The sequence below is a fragment of the Xiphophorus maculatus genome, chromosome 5 (assembly GCF_002775205.1).
Source record: "Xiphophorus maculatus strain JP 163 A chromosome 5, X_maculatus-5.0-male, whole genome shotgun sequence".
In the NCBI taxonomy this organism is placed as follows: Eukaryota; Metazoa; Chordata; class Actinopteri; order Cyprinodontiformes; family Poeciliidae; genus Xiphophorus; species Xiphophorus maculatus.
This window is the reverse complement of record NC_036447.1, coordinates 22,098,462-22,120,421: the sequence shown is the minus strand read 5'-3', so window position 1 is coordinate 22,120,421 and position 21,960 is coordinate 22,098,462. Positions and strand designations below refer to the sequence as shown.

The following is a 21,960-nucleotide window of genomic DNA, read 5'->3' as shown; positions in this document are numbered from 1 at the left end:
AAATCTACAAATAGGGTAAAATCTTGAGGCCATTCAAACTTTATTACTTGTATTTTTACTCGCAGTAAAATTTTTTTTTTTAAACAGACAGCACCGGATAATATCTTTAAATCAGGCAGTTTGGAAAGAGCAAAAACAATGCTATTCAAATGAAAGCCCAGCAAAACTAATATTAAGCTTCCTGTTGTTATTTTAGTCTTGATGATACCACATAATATAAAACTTATCAAGAAGCTGCTTGGATTCAGTGTTGACTTCTCATCCGTTGAATTATGATTTGACAAATAAAACGCAATTAAAATACAGATGAATAACAAGATCAACAACATAAGTTGTGATGAAACAGTTTATTCCACACCTTTTGGTTTGACCTTTATGCCACATGTAGCAAACAAGCAGTATGAAATCTTGTACTTTCTGAAAACATCATGAAAATAAAAGTGACATTCACATTTATGAGAATCTGTTTGTTTGTTTGTTTGTTTGTTTTCTTTTTGGCAGTTACGGTTCTTTGGAAGTTTGAATCAAGGAAGGGCAGGTGTATTTTCAAAATGACAAAGTAATATTCTGGAAGACGTTTTGACCTATTCTTTCTCTCCTTACATCCAGACATAACTCACAGTGAGCCCTTGCATAATCTACACTTAGGAAGAGTCTGCCTCTCTCGCTAAAACTGAACAGGGTAGTTCTCGTATTTTTGCAGGTGTCTTCATGTCCAGCAAAGTAAATGCAGGCGTAAGAGTGAAAAATACAGAAGGTATGCTACATTATAGAGTGGGTTGACATTCATCTGCTTTCAGGCAGTGTGGAAAACATCAGAGGTAAAACAGGAAGAAATGCTCGACCCTGGTTAACTGAGCTTTTGGCAAGTGAACTTTAGCGTGGCGTCACACTGAATACAGCTACCTCTGGAGTCAGGTTGAATAACAGAAAACCTGACGTTAAAAAAAAAAACCTTCCTACGGCGAAGAGTTGATTTGAATGAGTTCAGTAAAGCCTTTTAATTGGCGAGGGATCTGGGCTTTGTTGTGTACCTACTGGATGTTAGTTGAGGTATAAAGGTTTAGTGAAGCTTATGGTTCTTCTTGGCTTGGCACCTCTTTCTTTCTTTCTTTTTGTTTTGAGGGCAGAAAGAAAAGATTGAGAAATTGTAGCTGTATATGTAGACAACAGATCCCATTCATAGATCGTAAAGGATAGTTCTTAAAGGAACAGGAAGGTAAACGAACGGTCCCATTGAGCAAACGAGGTCACATTTCGTCTAATGTTAAAGGTACAGCATCATCTCTGAAAACCAATAGGGATTTCCCCCCCCCAGGTTGGTTCCAATGCTACAACAGATCTGGTTTTTGCACAAGGAATTGTTCTTAACTGGTTCATTAAAAACAATTAAGCATAAATTTGGTTTTCTTTAGCCAGCAAACTGCATTGGCGTCATGTCACGTGGTGCAAAAAAAGCATATGTACCTTGTTGGGACACTTGCTTTATCTTGATTCCTTACTGTTGCACTGAGTGGGTGAGTCCTGTCTGAGGTGCATTGTTACGTGTTTACATCTTTGAGACGGCTAAAGTGCGTGTTTAGGCTACTGTGGAACAACTGTGTGATGACAGGTCAAGGTGACAAACATTGTCATGGAGGTTGGCGAGTGCTTGGTGTGAATGTAAATGGGATGTGAAGGCCGTTGGAACGCGAGTGCTGTTATTGTCCTAAGTTTTCCTGCAGGGAGAGCTCTGCGCCCAGTCATCGAGCGGTGCTGCCAGACACCGAACTGCTGCCGGAGCTGGAGCCACTGGAACCTCGGTCTTCGTAGATGGATATCTCAATCTGGAGGACGTAGTTAGGGGCCAAAAAAATGTGACGTAGCTTGAAATTTGTTGCTAGGAGGATCATCAACGGTACAACAAAATCTCTTGTGGACACATTTCTGTATTTTTATACATTTAAGTTCCTTTAAAGACTTTCATACAATTTCTCCCTGGATGTTGATTGAACATCTTACATAATTTTGTAAACCAGCAATTCTTGGATTGTTTGTTTATGTAGGTTCTCCCTACAAAAGGGAGTTCTGCAAGGTTCAGTTCTTGGCACAATACTTTTGCTATAAATAAATGACCAAAACAGAGTATTTCAACCTAAGGTTTTTACTTCCATGCAGACAGTGGGTTCTGAAGGATTTTGAGAATCTCCAACATACTTTTGACAAACTAAAAGAACATTTCTATCACCTACGCGCAGAAATGCAGAAGAAAAAAAGAAACAAATCGTATCTTTACAGGCGACCTTAACAATAACCTTAATAGCAACAACAAGCAGTTCAGTTGACTTTAAATGCTGAATAGTGCACTTCATACGACACTGAGATTTATTGCCAACTCATGAGCGCCCACTCCGTACTAACTGGAAGTCCACGCATACTTGCAAGCAAGGATACAACACGCATTCCCCTTTCGATGGGATCAGTGATAAGCAGACCTCTGGGAGCATAGATCTTCTCGTTCTGCTCTTGAATGTACTTTGCTATTTTCTTCAACACCTGACAAACAGATTGTACAAGAAAAGGCAAGAACCTGTTTGGCGTTTATGTCCGATTAACCTAAACCTTTAGAACGCATTAACCTAAAAATCTGACCTTCTCGTAGCGAGTCTCCATGCAGAGGAAGATGAGATAAGCCGTGGCACACGCCAGACAGCCCTCCAGGTAAGACTGGCCTCCAATCTTTTCTGCTTCTGCATAGAAGTTGTTCAGTGTCTTCACAGTCTCCTCAAACAGAGTCAGTTCAATCTGCAGACACATTATGACCCGCAGTTATTTAAAGAAAGATGAGAAACATTGGAAAATATGTGAGTGAGATATGCAGTCATTTGCACCCTCACTGCTCATATGTCATAAGACTAAGGAAACCTAAGACACTTTAGCACACATAGAGGGTTATGTGAATCATGACAGTAATCTAGTATCAGTGCATTACAACTTATATCCAAATCCCAGTACTAGGCAATTCTGCATTATTTCTTAAAGCATCCCTTGAGTGGAGACTTTGGGTAAATACACGTCGTATCAGTCACTGTGTAAGAAAGGAAAGAAAGTTCTTATTTATCTTGCTGAATGAAAATTGGAGCTAACTTTTCTTCTTCTTTTGGGTCAGCACTGAACTGGTGTGTCAAACTGAAACTTCAGTGCCTGCTGCCATTTTTCAGTCACGAGAAAGTTTTTCACCTCCCGTGTTCTCAGAAATCTTGTGGCATCTGTTGATAGCTTCGTCTTTCTGGGCAGACTGTTCCACTGTTCCTTCAACTTTAAACCCCTAAACTATGATCCCAGGTTTAATTCTAGGGACATTTCGTAACCTTTGCTGCCTCTTTGTGTCCCGTTCCATTTGCTTTTGCAGTGCGACTATCTCTAAACTCTTTGAGCAATTCTCTCGACTTATTTCTAACAAGCAACACAATGCTACAGTCCAGGGTTTTTTTAGATGTTTGATCTTCAGCACTCTGGATGCCATTAATGAAGTTGTTGCATCATGTGTGCATGAGACCGGGCCAGATTTGGAAACGTGTCCTCTAACACAGTAGTCTCTTCAAGCGGTTGAAGAAGCTTGAAGAATCAGGAAAAAAACCCAAAAACATTTAAACCATTCTTGTGTAAGTTGATTATTGCAAGTGTGTGAACAAGTTAGAATTTTGCCAGTAACCCTCATTTGAAATGGGGATTGAATAATTTTAGGTACAAACTTAGGCCTTTTTTTCCTCCAAATGCCCTGTTAACCTTGTTATAATACATGCAATTAACTGCAAAATGTTCAATTTTAAACAAAAACTACAAAAATGAGTAGATGCAGAATCTGGACAGAAAACATAGCTAGTATATGCTACAAGTGATTTTGTTGTCAAAGTAAACATTTCTTAACGTGACTTTTTTCTTCATCTGCATAAATATACTCAAATTAAAAGTAGATTTTCTCAAAATAATAATAATTTGTGGACTTTTCATACATTTTTTTTGTCCACAAGTGTCTGTTCACATGTTCATGGATCCCTCTAAAATAATGACACCAGGCAGAAAATCCTCTCCTTACCCTGCTCTCCAGCTCAGACGGGAACTTGGTCTGAAACCTGCATGTGGTCCCTTCGCTGTAGTCCCTCTGGATGAACACCTTGTTGGCGAGAGACGCGCTGTGCCTCAACTCCTGCAGGTTATGGAACTGAGTTGGACAGAAAATAAGGACAGTGAAGCAGCGTATGTCCATAAAGGGCCTGGACAGATCCGTCCCTCCGTGGAGCTCATCAAGCTTCTGTTCACTCCCGTGTGTGCAAACAGAAGCTGACGTTGGACGATCGGGTAGGAGCAAACAGGACGTGATGATCGATCAATCTGTGACTGGAGTCGTTCCTGCCTGGTGAGCTGTTGGCGGAGAGCCACGCACTCCCTTATCCACACACCCACGGCTGGGTTATCTCCCATCTTCCTCTATGGGCTGGGATGAGGTGCAACATTTCACTACATCTCACAAACAGATCGAAGCAAGATGAGGCAGACACACCAAAAAAAAAAAAAAAGGCCAGATAGACATTACAACCGGCCCCACAAACAGTGGCAGCTGAAGGTCTGCGTGGCGTGGCTTCTGTCCGTGGTGCTGAACGCTTTCCCCGCGTGTTTCAGAGCAGAGCAGGCAGACAGTGGCCCGTCACCGGATTAAAAGGGAACAACGGTGGAGGAAAAATAGAGCTGCTTTCACCAAAACAGCTTAACATCGCGGGGGTGGGAGACCGGGTTCACGCCGCAAGTTTCTCATAAATGTACCGACCCGCGTCACGCAGACGGAGCTCTAGCCCTCACCACGTACACAATTCCTGTCGTTTTGAATAAAAACGAAGACTATGTAGCTCAGTGTGATAATGTAGGACACAGTCGGGTCCAGAGTGAGGGGAAGTGCGGTTAAATCAGTTTGACCGTGTGCAGACCCGATGCCCTCACTGACCGCGTTAACCGCATCAACGGGTGGAGGGCTGGAGGGGGTCTGTTTGTATTTATTTTCATAGATAAATGACAAAATACAGTCTCGTTCCTGAGCGAAGAGGAAAAGAAAAGCATAGCTTTGCCCGTCTTACCTCTGTCGCCATGTTGCCATCCGTGAACGCGGGGCAGAATCCCTTCAGGAGCTGAAATCGCTTTAGTGGGACGCGGAGGAACGAGGGGCGGGGCTTAACGTGGAGGCGGGGCTAATTATAATGGGGCGGAGTCAGAGTTGAAACAGTTGAAAAGGGTGTGGCTGGTTATAGAACAGCTTCGCACAGGATTTCTGCTATGTTTATCATTTCAAAATAGGAATTTTCAGATTTTTTTTTTGTTCAATTTTGGGGCTTTCTTTTTTAAAAGCGTTCATATGTATACAATTTCTAGTGATGCTCTGATTTCGATGTTCCTGGTCATTTCCAATTCTGAATAATGTTCCTCGGTAGGGGTGAAATGTGGAAGGCAGTTTTGTGCTCTCAGGGACCACTGCCCAGCATATTTTAGATGCATCTTTCCCAAAACTCTCGACTCAAATGATTACATCCTCTGCATGCCACCAAGTATTTCAAAAGCCTTGAAATCATCAACTTGTGTATGGCGTACGGGAAACACCTAAAACGTGTAGGGCAGCAATCCCAATTTGGGAAACACTGCTCCAACAAGAACATTTTAATCTGGACTATCCTGATGGATGCAGATAAGAAGATCCCACCGGTTTTCTAAGCAACACAGGAAGGAGATTCCACCAACGCCCTGAGAGCTTTTTGTCTTATGGATTTACAAAGTAATGAAACGTGAGGTTGTTTGCGGCATCAAATGGTCCTGGCTATGAGGAGATGCTGTCGCAAACATCCCTCTAGACCAGACAAAGGTCCCTGATCTATGTGGTCCCAGGTGAGGGTTAAAACATCAGACAGGTAAACAGGGTTGCTGCATGTTTCACCAACTCAAATGTAAGTTTTTTTTAAAGATAATTATGAATTACATTTAAGACTGATATTATTATGAAAAAGTACAGAAGAACATTTTACATTTTGTCCAAGCTTTGTTGCACAGATATTGTATAATAATATTCCATGGGTTGGAAATGGAAGTGAGCCAGAGGCGAAGGCCAACCTTGTCTAGCCAACTGGCAATAAATTTACACTCAGGATAGACTCAGAAGAGCTGCCTAGCTACTTAGCGGTAGCCACAACCGCCTCAAGTCACAGAACAGAATGTCTGAGTGCATCTGAGTTTTGCTCCTGCGGGAAAAATAAACTAGATAGAATATACGAGACCAAATAGACCTGCCACAACAAAATGTAAGATCTGTGTTTAGTGCATTAAAGACCAATGTACATATTTTCTAATGAATTTAAGACATCTTAAGGCCTTAATTTTTTAGATATGTGAATTTAAGACTTTATAAAAAGAGCTTTTCTTTTAGGCTTAGGTCTTTCTTCACCAGGACAGACCAGAGCAGAGCATACGTTACAACAGATGACCCCATCTGTCCACAACAGGAACTGAGCCTAAATGCAATTTTACATCAAACTATTTTAGTCATATCAACAATTAAAGACATGGGATCTATTTTATGACATAACAAAAGTGTTTATAGTAGTAGGAACATTTATGGAAACCATAAGCATTTACACCACTGCTTAGTACCGACATTATAGCTCAGTTAAAAGATGAATTGCCTTGAAAGATTGAACCCAAACTTTTCACAGTTACGTAAAAATGTAACCTGCCAAAATTAGGCCATATAGCATTAAAAAGAGAAACTGATTATATGTGTATACTGCTTTAAAAGGAAAGAAAAGAACTCTGAGTAATAAAATTCAAAATAACGTTTAATTTTTGTGCTAAAAACTGGGAGGAATGTTATAAGAAATTCTACATCCAGTATTAAGCTGCGATTACAACCGTTTTTCAATTAATGTTAATACCGTTTTAATGAGGAAGAAGAAAAACCAACCCTAACCTTCTCTATTCAGAGTTGATCATTTAAATTTTCTGAGTTTATTACAATAATATCATAAACGAAGCTTTAAAACATGACCCCAAATTTATATATAAAAACACAAATAGTCAAGTTGTTCAAAAAAAAATCTGCACTTTCTGGAGTTTTAAGTTAAATATATTAGATATAGAACAAACAGAACATATTACAATAATGGTGTATGTATATAATTACCATAAAAGCAAAGCAAACAGTTACAATCATCTGTGTCTGATTAAAAATCGACTTTTCACCGCGACACAACGTCAGTTCTTCAAGTCAAGTCCTGCTTGCAAGAGAGAGTGAGGCTGTGGTAAATGTTTCAGGTGGATTCTGGGACTTTCATCCAGTTAGACCAGAGTCCATTCAGTTCGAAGAGAAGCTTCAGAAGTCTGGAGATTGCTATGCTGCTGCGGCACGTCGACAAGCGCATCTACCCACACGGAAGCAATAAAACCAGAAGGAGGCAACAAGTCGATAGTTATTTTGTAAAAGTCTTTGTTCTGCTTAACGTTGTGCTTTTTCCACATGTTTTTCCTCAGGTCACAGGCAGTACTCCAGCAGCAGGACCACGTCTGAAACACAACTGGGCGTTTCTTCTAAATGTTTAGGAATAAATTATCCCTGCAAGTTCAGGTTAGCCAACAAAATACGATAACTGAGCAACACTATGCAATCTCCACATTAGCTGGCCAAAGCTAGACGCGGAACTTTAATCCATCATTAATTTGAACGCACCACCTCCAGTTTTGTCCACTTTGGAAATTAATTCAAAAGCATCTCACATTTACAGAACGCCCTTCACTTTGTTCCTATAGAGAATTCCTCTCAGTATGACTCATCTGCCCCACAGGACAGGAAACGTAAAGCAGATTAAAAACCTAAACCAAGGTATCCATCCTATTCAGTTTTGGTATTTATACTTCTCTCAGCTTAGAGAGAAGAATAAATGTAGGTTCCTTTGATTGAGAACCCATAATGATCTGTGTCAACCCTTAAAGACTCATGAAGTCCAACTGCAATTACTGACAGATTTAGCAGGAAACATCTAAAAACACACTACAGGAGTAATCCCACAAGCCACATGAGAGGTTTACAGAGGGATGGCAGCTGGTAAAGGCAGGAGGGTCCTGGAGTTCCACGTGGGAAATTATCTGGACAGCGTGTACGAGCCTTTACTACACAACCGAAGCATGTAGGTTTGGGTTTCGGCGAAGGACTCTGGAGACAAAAATCAGTTTGCCGTCTCATTGTAACTTGAGAATGGAAAAACAGGCAGCACACACAAACACGGTCTCTCTCTGCGCCTCTGGAGCTGAAACAGAAACAGGAAGCAGAAGATGAGACGCAGCAGGAAAAATAAACAGCAACTGGAATCAACCCGCATGAAGGGGTCTCTGACTGTGGTCCTCCAAACCTTTTGTCCTGCAACTTTTACATGCATACAGGCTCTAACCTGGATCAAATTAATGACTCATTAACAGACTTCTGAAGTCTGCCATTTGATTCAGGTTGTTTGGTACAGAAATGCACCTAAAAGTCGCAGTAGCTCCAGAGGACTTAAATCAGGGCATCTGCAGGCAAGACTTTTAAAGACATTTTTAACACAGAAAAAACTACAAATATGAGGCATGGTTGGGAGAACTGGCTGCATTACAATCAAGCGCAGCAAAAACAGTGAACCCGCCTTTAGCTTACTCACTCTCAACAGCTTTAACCCCACTAGTGCCTAGCTTAAACATTTTTCTGCACCTAGCGTCATATAGGTTGGCAGCAGGAGCCAACCAGAACCAAACGCATGCCATCCAGTTAATTGGTGCTAAATTACCAACTGGTGATGCAAAAATGATAGCTAGCAAGTTAGAACGGATATGTATGTTAGCAGCTAGTTAGCGTTAGCCTCAACGGTCTCTAGTTACAGAATGCAATGAAGATGTTTTATGTGTGACTCAAATTTTTCCTAACAGAAAAGTCCCCAAAAAGAAATACAAAATTAAAAAATCCTGCCAGGACAAAATTTAAGACCTGTCCTCAATTTTACGTTTTTTTTTTAAGTTGTCACAGGTTTAAAAAACCTGTGACAACTTAAACCAACTTGTGTACAAACTGGCAAACCTGTTTTTTAAACCACCATGTTAAGAACATTTTACTCCTTAAAAAATGTAATCATAATTAATGCAAACATGATTGTATGTATTGTTATTATTATGTATTCTCACCTGTTGCCCCCATGAAGGACCTCGGCACCTTGTAGGAACAGCATCGGGAGCAGAAGCTGTTGCCACAGTTGCTGCAGTTTCTCTACAACATAAAGACACGTAGTTAAATTTAGAGCCAGGGAAATGATTCAGCTAGAATAGATGATGTAAAAGCTAAAACATTTAAAAGGAAAATTTCGGTCTCACCCTCTTCTTCAATACTGAGAAGACGGCATTGCAGCTGGAACAGTTGCCTTTGGAGATAAAGAGAGAAAAATGAAAGGTTGATGCACTTTAAGGTTTTTCTTCCCTATCAATGAGGTCTAGAAGTGGGAAAAAAAAAAGACCCAGAAGAGGAGTCGGAGCAGACTGACCCATGCTGGTGGCAGGGTAGCGTTTCCGGAGTCTCTCCGTCAGTTTGGACACCTTGCTGCGGATCGGTTCATTTCGACTCAAGAAGCCGTTCTCAGAAACTGTGTCATATTCAGGAGCGCCAAGAGGTCCGTCGTCATCCTCCTTCGGAAGATGGAAAAAAGAAACAAAAAACACATAATTTATAAAACCTGAGTTTTTATGTTCTCCTTCCAGATTAAATTCAGCCAAAATTCAGCCATGCTTCAACAATAACTAATGTTTGAATGAAAAATGGAGCAGCTTCAGTATAGCTAGTAAGACCACAAATGTAATAATTAAACCTAAGAATCCATGCATTTACAGTGCAAATACACACAGCACATGCATCCGTCTTATAATGAGCTCAAAGTCATGAAGGGAATCAATATTTTGGGCCTACAAATTTTAGATTGGATTAAGGTATTGGGATTAGTCTGATCCCGCAATAATGATAACGTTGTTCTGGAACCAGGATGCTGCTCTCTTTACTGCCGTGTTTGGACTTGTTATCTTGTTGAAACACACAATTGAAGGAAATTTACTCTGACACTGGTCAACATTAGTTTATATAGGATGTTCCACCTGCACTGAGGCTTGAAATCAGTGTTAGAAGGTCATCTGATCAACTATCTACAACCCAATATCCAATAAACAACCAGGCTTTCACCAGTTCATAAACTTTTTCTCCCAGACCAATAGATTGGTTCTTAGGCTGTGCAACAACAAAACTTCTTGCCAATTGCCTGACATTACATTAGCTTCTTCTTCACTCTGCAGCACTCTAAGGTAAGCGTTCATGTAATGCAGCTGGCAATGTAATGACTGCTGGATCCTTTGAGGTTTACTCTACTACACCTAATAGTAGATTATTTCTCATGTAGAAATGTAATATCTACAAAAATGTTTATTTTGATTAAAGTGATGACAGACTGCTATTCTTTTGACACAACTGTAAAAAAAAATAATAATAAATCGTCGGTCATCAGCGGGTCAGCATAGTTCACTGAAACAGAGCAGGAAGCCATGTCAGGTTCTCAAAAATAAATATAACCATATTAGGGATGCGCAATCGGCATTTACATTGCTATTGGCCGTTGTTAGTCAATTTATAAAATACAGTGAACCCGTGATAGGCGAAATCCGTGAAGAAGTTACCTTTATTTTTTACAATTATTATACAGCATACTTAAATACTCTACATTGAAACCAAAGAACAAAGCCTGTTTTCAGGCCCAAGCATTTTTTGACAAATATAAAGCATTCTTACAAATAACTACAGTAAAATAATCATTGTAATCATTAATACGAAGTACAGTAGAACAAATTGTGACTCGCGTATTTCACTGTTCCTCTGACTGTGACGCTGCGGCCTGACTCCGCTCTCTAGTGGCTTTTGAGTGCGACATTGATTGGAGAGTGTTTAAGGGAAGTAGACTAGTAATGTTTTTCATAGTGTCAAAAGGGGTAGCAAAATATATTTAATAATATGTAAAATATTGGTCAATATCAGTTATCGGCCATGACAGCAATGTTAATTTTGGCCTAAATTTACACATCAGTGCTTCCCTAAAATGTTTTGTTATGCATAGACTCATGCATACATGTTAATATGTAGAGGGGACAGGCATCTGAGCAAAACATCCCATAATATGCTTTCAGTTACAAAAGCATACTGACACTGACAATCCTTAATGAGGATGTTTTAATAAATTGGATGGAGGAGAAAAGCTGATTTCACTAAAGTGCCTCATGGGTGGATGGAATCCACTTACCAATAAGAGCAAAGGGGTTTCCTTGTTAGGAAACAGAACAACACATGAGAACAACTTGAGATAACAGCCATGCTTTTAAGGCAAAATCAACCACCACACCAGGTCACACACGGCACGTGAAGTTTTGCTTTTGGAGGAATTTCAAAAGTGGGGAAAACTCACCTGCAGAGCAACTGAACTTTCCTGAGTCAAAAGGACAGCATGAGGGGAAAACAGGGGGAATCAGAGCTTTTAATTTCCAAAACAACGAGTGGTAAATGTAGACTATTTTCAAAATGTGTGTTGGAAAATGAAGAAAATACTCCAGAATGTAAAAAAACCGTGCTTGTTTCATATGCTTTATCAGAACAGTTTCTGTTATCCTTACATTAAAATCTGTCTGAGTCACATCAGTCATAGACATGTATTACTGATGCACCAATCAATTAAGCCAGTGACTGATAGCAAACCAATGCTCCTTCCTGTTCAGCAGGTCAAATTTCAAAGCAAGCAAAAAAAAAAAAAAATACCATCAGCCCCTAAAAGCCTAATATTTAACATCTGATGCAGGGGTTGAATTTGTGTCACAAGACTGTAAAGACAACAAGGCTATTTAGGACTTGTGCAAACATAAAATGTGATGCCTTTTGTCATGCATGTGCATAAATCACAGGAACAGCAACTAAGGTTGGCCCGTGCAAACCTATTTTACTGAGATATTCAAGAATAGCAGCAGTTTTGCTTTGACTATATATATATATTTTTTATATATATATATATGTGTGTGTGTGTGTGTGCATATAAATTTAAAAACATAAAAATTGAGGTGAAGCTGTGTTAAGCGTGGCTCATTCATTCGTTTATGTAACCTTACTGTAACTTTATTAACTTCTTGTTCAACTGTTAATCTTTTGCTTAAAACATTTTAATGAAGCAAGGTTCAAATTATACTAGAAGGAAATAACATGTCCTACCTGTGCAGCATGTAAACTGTGCGACTACCTGACTGATTATGTTTCTCTAAGTGCTTGGATGTCTCTTTAACCCCAGCCAGAAATGTTCAGTTCTGTGTCTGGGGATTATCTGAAAATGGGATTGTCCAGGCAAATTCTTTCCTCCGGTCATGACAGACTGTGGGATTACAGGCTCAGCACGGGAGGGAACTGGATCTTCAAATATCAGCGAGAGGTTTGTTTTTTACCTCAATTGCATCTTTAAACTCGTCATCTGGCTCAGCCTCCTCTGCTTCTTCTATGCTGCCAGGAGAGAGGTCCTGTTGAAAACACACACACACACACCCACACACAAGCAAACATGACCACTGTTTTGCAGACATCTTCTAAAACCTTGTTGCCCCCAGAATCAGCCCCCTGGACAGTAGAGATTAAACAGAGATCACAATAGATAAATAAAAAAATAAGCACACAAATTAATGTCAACTGTGACACTTTGTGTTGTCTGGTGCCTTATTGTCTCTAGACTAATCTGAGGCCCTGTCCATTCGTTTAATATGAAAAAAAATAAAAAATCAACATGGATGACAAAGTACCATCTATGTCAATCTATGGATTTGCACTACATTAAATACGATGGGTTCAGTACACGTGGCAGACAGAATAAGAAGCTTACAGTTGCGGCTGGTTTTACCGTAAATCACAACATCTGAAATTGTCACATTTTTCTGTAATCTCACCTCCAGGCTGGTTGGGGTTGGAGTCTGGTCCGTCGTGTTGGCAGGTTCCTGCTCCTCACTCAACCCCTCCAAGGTCTGCGTCTGACCCAAGTGAAACAGGTTCCTGAGGTCCAATAAAACTGAAAACACACATCAATGAAACATAAAAAAAAAAAAAATCAAAACCATCCCAAGAGTTATTGTTAAATATGTATGAATGAACCAACCTCTGTAGAAGTCTCTGTTCCACAGGAAGACAATACTGTTGAGCCCAGCAAGCAACCAGCCCAAAGGAGCGACATACAGCAGACTCACCACTATTAGCACTGCACCATAAAACCTGGAAGGAGGAGCAATGGAAGAATCAGACAACAGTTTTGGCCTCTGACTCAGTTTTCAGTCAATTTTGACCTAACTTTAATGCTTAAATACAATTATTCATTTTGAATATACTACAAATTTTGTTTTGAAGTAATTTGCATGGTCGCAAATAAGTTCGCAAAGAAGTAAGTTCGTCAGTAACTTTGTAAAGAAGTGAGTTTGTGTGTTCATAAGTAAGTTTGTAAGAAAATTAATTTAGAAGTAATAAGTTTGTAAAGAAGTAAGGCCATAAGCCAAGTAAGCTCATTCATAAGAAAGTTCATACATAAGTTTGTCATACGTTTGAACGTAAGTACGTTTATTATTTAAGTTCATACATAAGTAAATTTGTATATAAGTAAGATCATATATAAGAAAGGCTTAGACCATGGGACACAGAAAAAGTATGGCCATTTTTTTTCTTCCAAAAAAAAAAATAAAAATAATAATAATTCCAAACTCAGGTACAAATCTCCCATGAAGGGCAAGATGGGTAGTATATTACAATTACGGTACTATCTCAATATTGACGGTTCCAAGGTTCAGTCTGCTGAAGAAAAACGGCTGAATCACATGCAGTGTACATGTATTTGTGTGTGGGTGTTAGTGCACACACACACACCTTGATGATGTGGCATGATCATCCCAGTATAAGACCTTATAAATAGCTTCTGCTGACTGACAAGCAGAGGACAACAGTTCATCCAGGTGCTTTAGCCTGTTGGGGACAGTAAACACAAACAGGAATAAAAATGTAACCTGCTATTAAAAGAAGCAGTTATAACTAGATTAGATGTAAATGAATGTTGTGGCAAAAATATGCAAGGTCATTGTGTGAAGTAGTGTTGCTAGTCAAAGAACCTTCGGAGAACAGACAGGCTTCAGTTGAGAAAATATGATGAAAGTTGTTTGATGCACGAATGTTACTGTGTACACATGTGCAGGTGCATATTTTGCCTAAACTTCAACAGTATTAAATCTCCCCAATATTTACTTAAGCTATCACAACCCTACATCCAACCAACCTCTTTCTTGACTTAATGACTCTGGGATTTTCCCCAAACAATGAAAAAATATTTTCACCCTTTACAATAAAACTTCCCGGTGAGACTGCAGTGGTTACTGCAGCTCTCTTTGTGTCTGTGCACTATCCCTTCGTGTGGAGGAGATCTGTACATAAAGCAGCTGAAACTGTACTCATTGGGGCCTGCCATGCAAAGCAATGGCAGGAACCTATTGCTATTCTCCCAATTCTTTATTTTTCATCCGTAACCGTTAATGCGGCTCATACCGCTGGGTGCACACCTACAAATGAGGTATCAAAACGTGCAGAAAATTCACGCCATTGGAGCTATTACTTTTGGTGGGATTTGGGCTTAACGTGGCGACATAATTCGCAAAAAACTACGAAAAAAACCCCATTATAACTCAATGGGAAAAATCCTAGAAATACCCTATTTTTGAGGATTTTCTGTGTCGTCACGAATTCACGTAGAAATACCATTCAAATTTCATTTTGTAGATACGTCTGTGATCTCTTCGAAAGTGAAGACGGCTCGTCGATACCAGTTACGGTTTGTCCACAATTTGTCTCTAAGCGACCCAAAGTTTCTCATTTTTCCGAAAATTAGAGTGAAAGCCAGGGCCTTTAGATCTCGGCTAGAGTGAGAAATGGAGAGATTTTTTGAGCCCAAAATAATTTTGAAATCGCCATCACGCCCACAAATATTGCACGATTGGTATCAAAATCGGTCCTCACATTGATACACATGTCTGCTCCGGTAAAATGTTTTCGAAATTTATCTAGACCGTACGGTTTTCTGTCACGGTGCTTCAGAGCATAGTCATGCGACAGGATTTTCTAGGCTGTCTCAGGCTCTGTCACTAACAGTTCACACCTTGGTGAGAAACTTATTTCCCATAGCAACGGAACTCAAGAGGCTATTGGCTGCTGATTAGGACTACAAATACGCATCGCTGTAGTTCTATCTATAGTGGAATACTCAGTTGAAACAGATCAGGACTGAACTGGCCTTTACAACTACCCGCTGCTATGGGCTGTATATAACTGATTTAACTCAGTAACTGTTACACATGGGATTAGTTTGGAACTTTAAAATTAAGCATAATAATAATTTCAAAATAAAAGCCTTGAATATTTTTAAATCAGATATTTGCTCTGTTGGGCAATATATAACTGATTTAACCCAATGACTGTTATACATGGGATTAGTTTGGCCCTTTGAAATGAAGTTTAACAAAAATTCCAAAATAAAAGCCTTTAATATTTTCACATCAACTACTTGTGTTTTGAGCATTATATAACTGATTTTATCCAATGACTGTTATTCATGGGATTAGGTTGGCCCTTTGAAATGAAGTTTAACAAAAATTCCAAAATAAAAGCCTTGAATATTTTTACATCAGGTAATTGCTCTTTTTGGCTTTATTTGACTTTTTCATCCAAAGCACTGTTACACATGGTATTAGTTTGGCCTTTTGAAATGAAGCTTAACAAAAATTTCAAAATAAAAGCCTTGAATATTTTTACATGACGTAATTGCTCTTTTTGGCTTTATTTGACTTTTTCATCCAAAGCACTGTTACACGTGGTATTAGTTTGGCCCTTTGAAATGAAGCATACTGAAAATTTCAAAATAAAAGCCTTGAATATTTTTACATGACGTAATTGCTCTTTTTGGCTTTATTTGACTTTTTCATCCAAAGCACTGATAAACATAGGATTAGTTTGGCGCTTTGAAATGAAGCTTAACAAACATTTCAAAATAAAAGCCTTTAATATTTTTACATCAACTACTTGTGTTTTGAGCATTACATAACTATTTTAACCCAAGGACTATTACGCATGGGATTAGTTTGGCCCTTTGAAATGAAGTTTAACAAAACTTCCAAAATAAAAGCCTTGACAACATTTTAAATCATACTGAATGGTGCACGTCCACCTTACTTAACGTTCTTGTGATTCTCAGCATGCTATTGATTACGTTGCAGCGTTCTTTAGCATCGATGCCAATTTGTAGCGTGACAACGCCGGGCCCAAACCGATGGGCACGCCTTGGCAGGCCCCGGCTAAATTTCTTCAGAAATTTTCTAGTTAAAACATTATGATGTCCAAAGTGAAACAATAAGTTTATGCCACACGAAACCAGTGTTTTCAGTAAGTTTTGCCACAGGATTAACAGAACCTGCAGAGAAATGTACCACTGAACAATGAGTCAATACAAAATACAGAGACAAAAAGCTAGTATTAGCTTAGCCATTTAGCAAACTACCCAACATGAAAACTTTTCAGCATTTCAGCCTTCTCGAAACATTGGAGTAGTTTTCCCAACCCAGTTAACCCACTGCTGGAGTGGTTTTGACGCAGAAAGTCCAACTGGGACAAAATATCTGCTGCAGTCGAGAAAAACAGAAGAGAGCGACTTTGTAGAACGTTACTGGTGAGGGAGATCAGTGGGACAAAAATCACAATACTAATGAGGTCATCTAATATAGATCAAATGTAATCGTTTGAGGGGTTTTATGCATATTCACAGCTTTGGTTTTGTCAACTTTGATGCTGTATTGGACTGGGACTTGCTTTTGGTAAATGAATGACCTTAAGTGACAAAGACAAATATCAGGAACCAAAAAATAATAATTTCTTAGGAGATCCTGAGCCTCAGATCTGACCAATACTTATTAAATCAATAAGCTGAAGGTTACACGGTCATTAACTACAAACCAGCACTTTGTATCTTACAGGTCTTTGATTTCCAGCATGGCCTCCTGTTTGGTGAGATTCACTGTCTGCAGGTCTTTACGATGCACAGCGTGATATCGCCTCTTCTGGAGCTCGGCTTCTGACGCTCTGCTCCCGCACCTGTCCTGCAGGTAACCCAGGGCAGCAGGCACCGAAACTGTCACCACGCTCACTGTGAACCAGCCAGCTGACACCAGAGGAGAAAAAAAAACTTGTTTTATAAATTATTAAAATGCACAACTATTTACTATTACTATTTACGTCATCATACCTTCAGTAATTGTGCAAAAGAAGACATTAAGGAATACACACACAAGAAGAGAGCACACCGGCATCTTCCATCTGAGCAATGAAAAAACAAATAAAACAACAACTATAAATAGAGATCTCTGGGAAAAACATGCTCGTTCAAGACATAAGCACCCGTACATACCCGAGCAGACAGCGAATGAGCTCCACTGCGTCCACAACCGGTTCTAGAAACAGAGCCATTCTCTTGTAGGACACCACCGTGTTTAGGAGGTCAAAGTTCGGTGGGCAGCGAGGACTCCCCAACTCTGAGGCATCCGGAGAGCCTGGGGTCTCTTTAGATAATGAGTGCACCAACTCTCCCCGTTCCCCTGAACCCTCTCCAGTGCTGTGCATTGCCATCTCTGGGCAGTGAGTAGAAAAAAAAATAAGACAATCAGGACGGAGGCAATCAATGAAACATGGTGCAAAAGTCACCCAGTCATAAAAAGTTTCTTCCTAGAGCAGTTTAGTAGGAAAGCATTTCAAAAGTTCAATATGGTCGAGGCAACGTCGTTAGCATAGCACATGTTTAAACAACAAGGCAGGTCAAAGTGATTTACACCTTGAAAACATAATACAATAACCAAATACGAAACAGCAGTAAACATAATATTTTGTCAAAAACCATCAGCAAAATCATCATGAAAATATACATAAAATATGTTGATCAATGTTCCAGTTATTTCTGGCTGTTGAGTTTTGGAACAATTTAGATTGTGATTTAGTCACATTTTAACATCATGTCCTATCTGCTCTCCCTGAGCTCTTTCTCTGTCTGTTACCAAGATCTAAACTAGGTATGAGCATAAAAAACAGAGAAAGTTTATCCAATGGCCAAATGTATTTTTGGCAAGCATCGTTCCTGTGTGGGTTTCTACTGCCCAGAGTCCATCGAACGAGCAGTTAGTGAAATATTATAGCCTCCTAAATTATGCATCTAAAGAGTCGTTTGAGAATGCACCTTGGACAGTAAAACCTTGATGACTAATGGGGATGGGCATTTATCGTATTGTGGATTGTTGTAAAAATCTAAAAAAAAAAAAATAATAAGAGTGGCAATTTATCATAACCAACAATTAAAACATCAAAGGTTTTGTCCATGTTATTTTTTCACTGCTGATTTCAAGAGAAAAATCAATAAATAATCAATAAAGTTCATTAAAAAATACATGGTGGTGTCCTGAATAGAATATACTTTATTGATCCCCAAGGGAAAATTGCTTATTTGTTGAAAGCTACTACGTCTTATGTGATAAATACAAAGTTCGTAAAATATATATATACACCCAAGAGTGAATAATAAAGAGAGAAAAGTTCAAAATGACTAGACATAAACAAATAAATAACAAGCAATCACATGCAATATATTGATCAATAAATAACCTAGAAATGAGCGCAGACAAAAATTTGAATCAATTAGCACAGACTTGGGCATTGTAAAGCCTGACGGCAACAGGCAGAAATGACTTTCTGTGGCGCTCTGTGGTACACTTTGGCAAAATGAGTCTCTGGCTGAAGGTGCTTCTGTATCCGGGCAGAACGTCATGGAGTGGATGAGACTGAAGTAGCCCTTTTCAAAATAGATGTTAGTTAAGAGTAGTGTTGGTGTTTGTGGGGCTTTGACTGCAGTTATATCCAATCATAGCCACACACAACTGCCTAAAAAAAGACTGAAGTCGTAATTTTTTAAAATCGTTTTTTGATAAATACCACAAAATTGTGTGGTAAAATTTTAAGTCCTAATTTCCCAGCGCATGCGACAATTGCAATTTGATTGTGCGGCTCTAGTTTAAAGCTGGATAGTGGTGCATAGCTGAAAAGCAATAAGTCATCTGACTCAAAGTAACTTGAACTAACATCTGGTTAAGTTCTGGATCAATGCTCTCGTTCCTGCAATGTAATCTGATTACTTTGTTTAATTAAATTGTTCATGTTTAGTTTATGATTGAGTAAGTAAAAAAAAAATCACAACATTTTGGTGCTTTTAGTTCTTTTAAATCATATTTGTTTTGGCCCGACGAGCTTGGCCCACATGACAAAAGGTTTGGACACCCTGCTCATCAAGTCCATCCACCTAAACTGACAGACTGGACAAGGAGAGAATTAAGGCCGTCAAACTGAACAAAAATCTGATTTTTAAAATTACAGATCTGATTCAAGACACTAGCAGTCTGCATTTCCAGACAAAATTGAGTCCATGTCATTTAAAAACAAGAAATGAAATAAATCATCATGATGTTCAACAGAGCCATTTGTCAGACAAGCCAACTAAGATCTCCATGGTAACACTGGAGTAGCTGCAGCAATCCAGAGCTCAGGTAGAAGAACCAGTTGAACAGACTTGTAGAGTCCTCCACAAACTGGTGAGAAGAAAGCCATTGTGTCATCAATTGGTGCTATATAAATAAATGGAATCTAATTGAATAAAAACCTTTGAAGTTTTATTTTCCTTAAAAATCCCATTTGTGCTGGGACATTCTTCTCACCGCAAACATGAGAAGAATGTGACGGTTTAGTCAGATTAAAGCAGAATTAAACTTTTTGATTGCAAATTGCTGTGTAGTTTGCAGGTATAGGGAATAAGGTCAAAGGTTTTATGTAGTTTAGACTGCTACAAAAAATTTCAGACTGAGGCAGGGGCTTGGCTTCAGCCAGAATGACGGCTGTAAGCATTTAGCCAGAGGTAAAAATGGAATAACTAGGATCAAAGCATATGTTAGAATGACCTAGTCAAAGTCTGTGAGACTTCCAAGTGAGAATCTGTGATAAGAAGAGAGCTATTATTTTAAAGAATGACCAAAACAAAAGGTCAGATGTTTAAAGCTGATATAAAAAAAAAACTACCTACAACTTGCGGCTGATTTTGCAGAAAGGGATTACTTTCTAGTGGATGAACAAACAAAAGCAGGTCACACTTTGCCGACTTATTATTTGTCAAAAGCCTTTAAAAAGGACTTAAATTTTAACATATTCACTATCTAGTTCTGCTCGATCACAACCAAGAAGCGTGACAAAAGGTGTAGAAAGGTGAAGCGTACTTTGAAAGGCAATGAACATGACAAACAGTGGAAGTGGCTTCCGATAAGATAGAACTAGTTTAGCCTTTAAAAACTTGCTTGAGCAGTTTTTAAAAACACGAATGCTTCCAACAGAGAGCCACAACAGAATGAGCAGGCAGCTCAAACAACTGGTGCTAGTAGCTGCTGTGGCCCGAGAGAGATGTGGTCAAAACAGGAAAGTGAACTCTGGATGGAGAGCACGGAACATTGCGCAATAACACGAATGTGGGAGCATTTCATGTTTCACATAACTTAAAATATGAGGTAGGAGTCGATAATAACTCACTGTGAGCAGAGAAAGTCCAGGAGCAGCAACAGCAGCTGCGGAGGAGAAGAGAGAGAGGAGCTCAGGCGAAACTAACGAAACCCACCGACATCATGAGACCGGGGAGGGAGGAAGAGCCTCCAAACTCGACCAGCTCCGGTACCATGACTGCAGACAGTCCGTCCGAACAGTCTGGCTCATCAAGACTGCCACAGAGGGGGAAAGGCGACAAAAACCCGCCGGTTTTTGGTTAGTTAATGGAAGCGGCTATCTTTGTTAGCTCGGTGTTGTTCAGAGAACGTTCGCTTCCCATTCTAATCCAGGATGAATAGTCGATAGCAGAAAACGGGCTGATCAGTACAGAAGAGTCGATCACAGAGCAAAATGATCAATTTCAACAGATAGATAGATAGATAGATAGATAGATAGATAGATAGATAGATAGATAGATAGATAGATAGATAGATAGATAGATAGATAGATAGATAGATAGATAGATAGATAGATAGATAGATAGATAGATAGATAGATAGATAGAAAACACAGTTAAGACATTATTATCCTTTCATCTAAATCTGCCAGGAAACTTAGCTGTACCTAGATTGACACCACCAACACACACAGACACACACAGCCTCACAATTCAATATTTGGGTAAATTATGTGTGGCAAGTTGCCAAGAAACCATGATAAACTTCCAGCTTAATACTCATTTTATTGTCTAAATTGGTAGAGTTCACTTGTGCTGGCTGGCATTCTTGTGTGGACATGGCATTTAAGCTTACTTTTCAAGGTCAAGGCCATTCTAGAAGCTTAAATGCTGCCTAGTGTCAGAGATTTTTTATCTCATGGGCCATCCAACAGGACGAAGACCCAAGGATGGATAAGAGCAAAACACTGGACTGTTATGAACTGGCCATCTGTAAGTCCTGATTTGAATCCCACTGCATATCTGTGGGAGGAGCTGAAACATGCCATCTGGAGAAGGTTCCCTTCAAACCTGAGAGAACCGGAGCAGTTTGCCCACTAGGAGTTAACCACAATACCTATGGACAAGTGCAGAAGTTTCATTGATAGTTACAGAAACTGTTTGATTGCTATGATTGCCTCAAAAGGTTGCACAGTTTCCATAATTTTAGTTCAGATTTTTTTTGTTTTTTTAATTCTATTGTATTCAAAACATCTGATTTTCATTGGTCAATTTT

The 21,960-nt window shown here is 39.3% G+C and overlaps 2 protein-coding genes across 5 annotated transcripts; both read right to left on the bottom strand.

Moving 5' to 3' along the window:
* Positions 1-332: 332 nt before the first annotated feature.
* On the bottom strand, positions 333-5,917 carry LOC102227346 (golgin subfamily A member 7B-like). The gene is made up of 5 exons (XM_005805066.2): positions 5,112-5,917; positions 4,079-4,204; positions 2,632-2,784; positions 2,434-2,535; positions 333-1,826 (listed from the first exon to the last, which is right to left on the bottom strand). Exons 1-5 carry the CDS (start codon positions 5,121-5,123, stop codon positions 1,743-1,745), a joined length of 477 nt encoding a protein of 158 aa, XP_005805123.1. The 5' UTR covers positions 5,124-5,917; the 3' UTR covers positions 333-1,742.
* A 919-nt stretch (positions 5,918-6,836) lies between these two features.
* zfyve27 (zinc finger FYVE-type containing 27) lies at positions 6,837-21,102 on the bottom strand. 4 transcript variants are annotated; one of them, XM_023334014.1, is made up of 13 exons: positions 20,777-21,101; positions 17,574-17,793; positions 17,412-17,482; positions 17,141-17,327; positions 14,000-14,095; positions 13,245-13,357; positions 13,039-13,157; positions 12,547-12,618; positions 11,529-11,549; positions 9,576-9,717; positions 9,409-9,455; positions 9,223-9,304; positions 6,837-8,318 (listed from the first exon to the last, which is right to left on the bottom strand). In XM_023334014.1, exons 2-13 carry the CDS (start codon positions 17,789-17,791, stop codon positions 8,251-8,253), a joined length of 1,236 nt encoding a protein of 411 aa, XP_023189782.1. In that variant the 5' UTR covers positions 17,792-17,793; positions 20,777-21,101; the 3' UTR covers positions 6,837-8,250. The 4 variants fall into 4 exon arrangements, with proteins under 4 accessions (XP_023189782.1, XP_023189783.1, XP_014326512.2 ...); XM_023334015.1 differs by having other exon boundaries at positions 20,862-21,101; XM_014471026.2 differs by lacking the exon at positions 11,529-11,549.
* Positions 21,103-21,960: the final 858 nt, after the last annotated feature.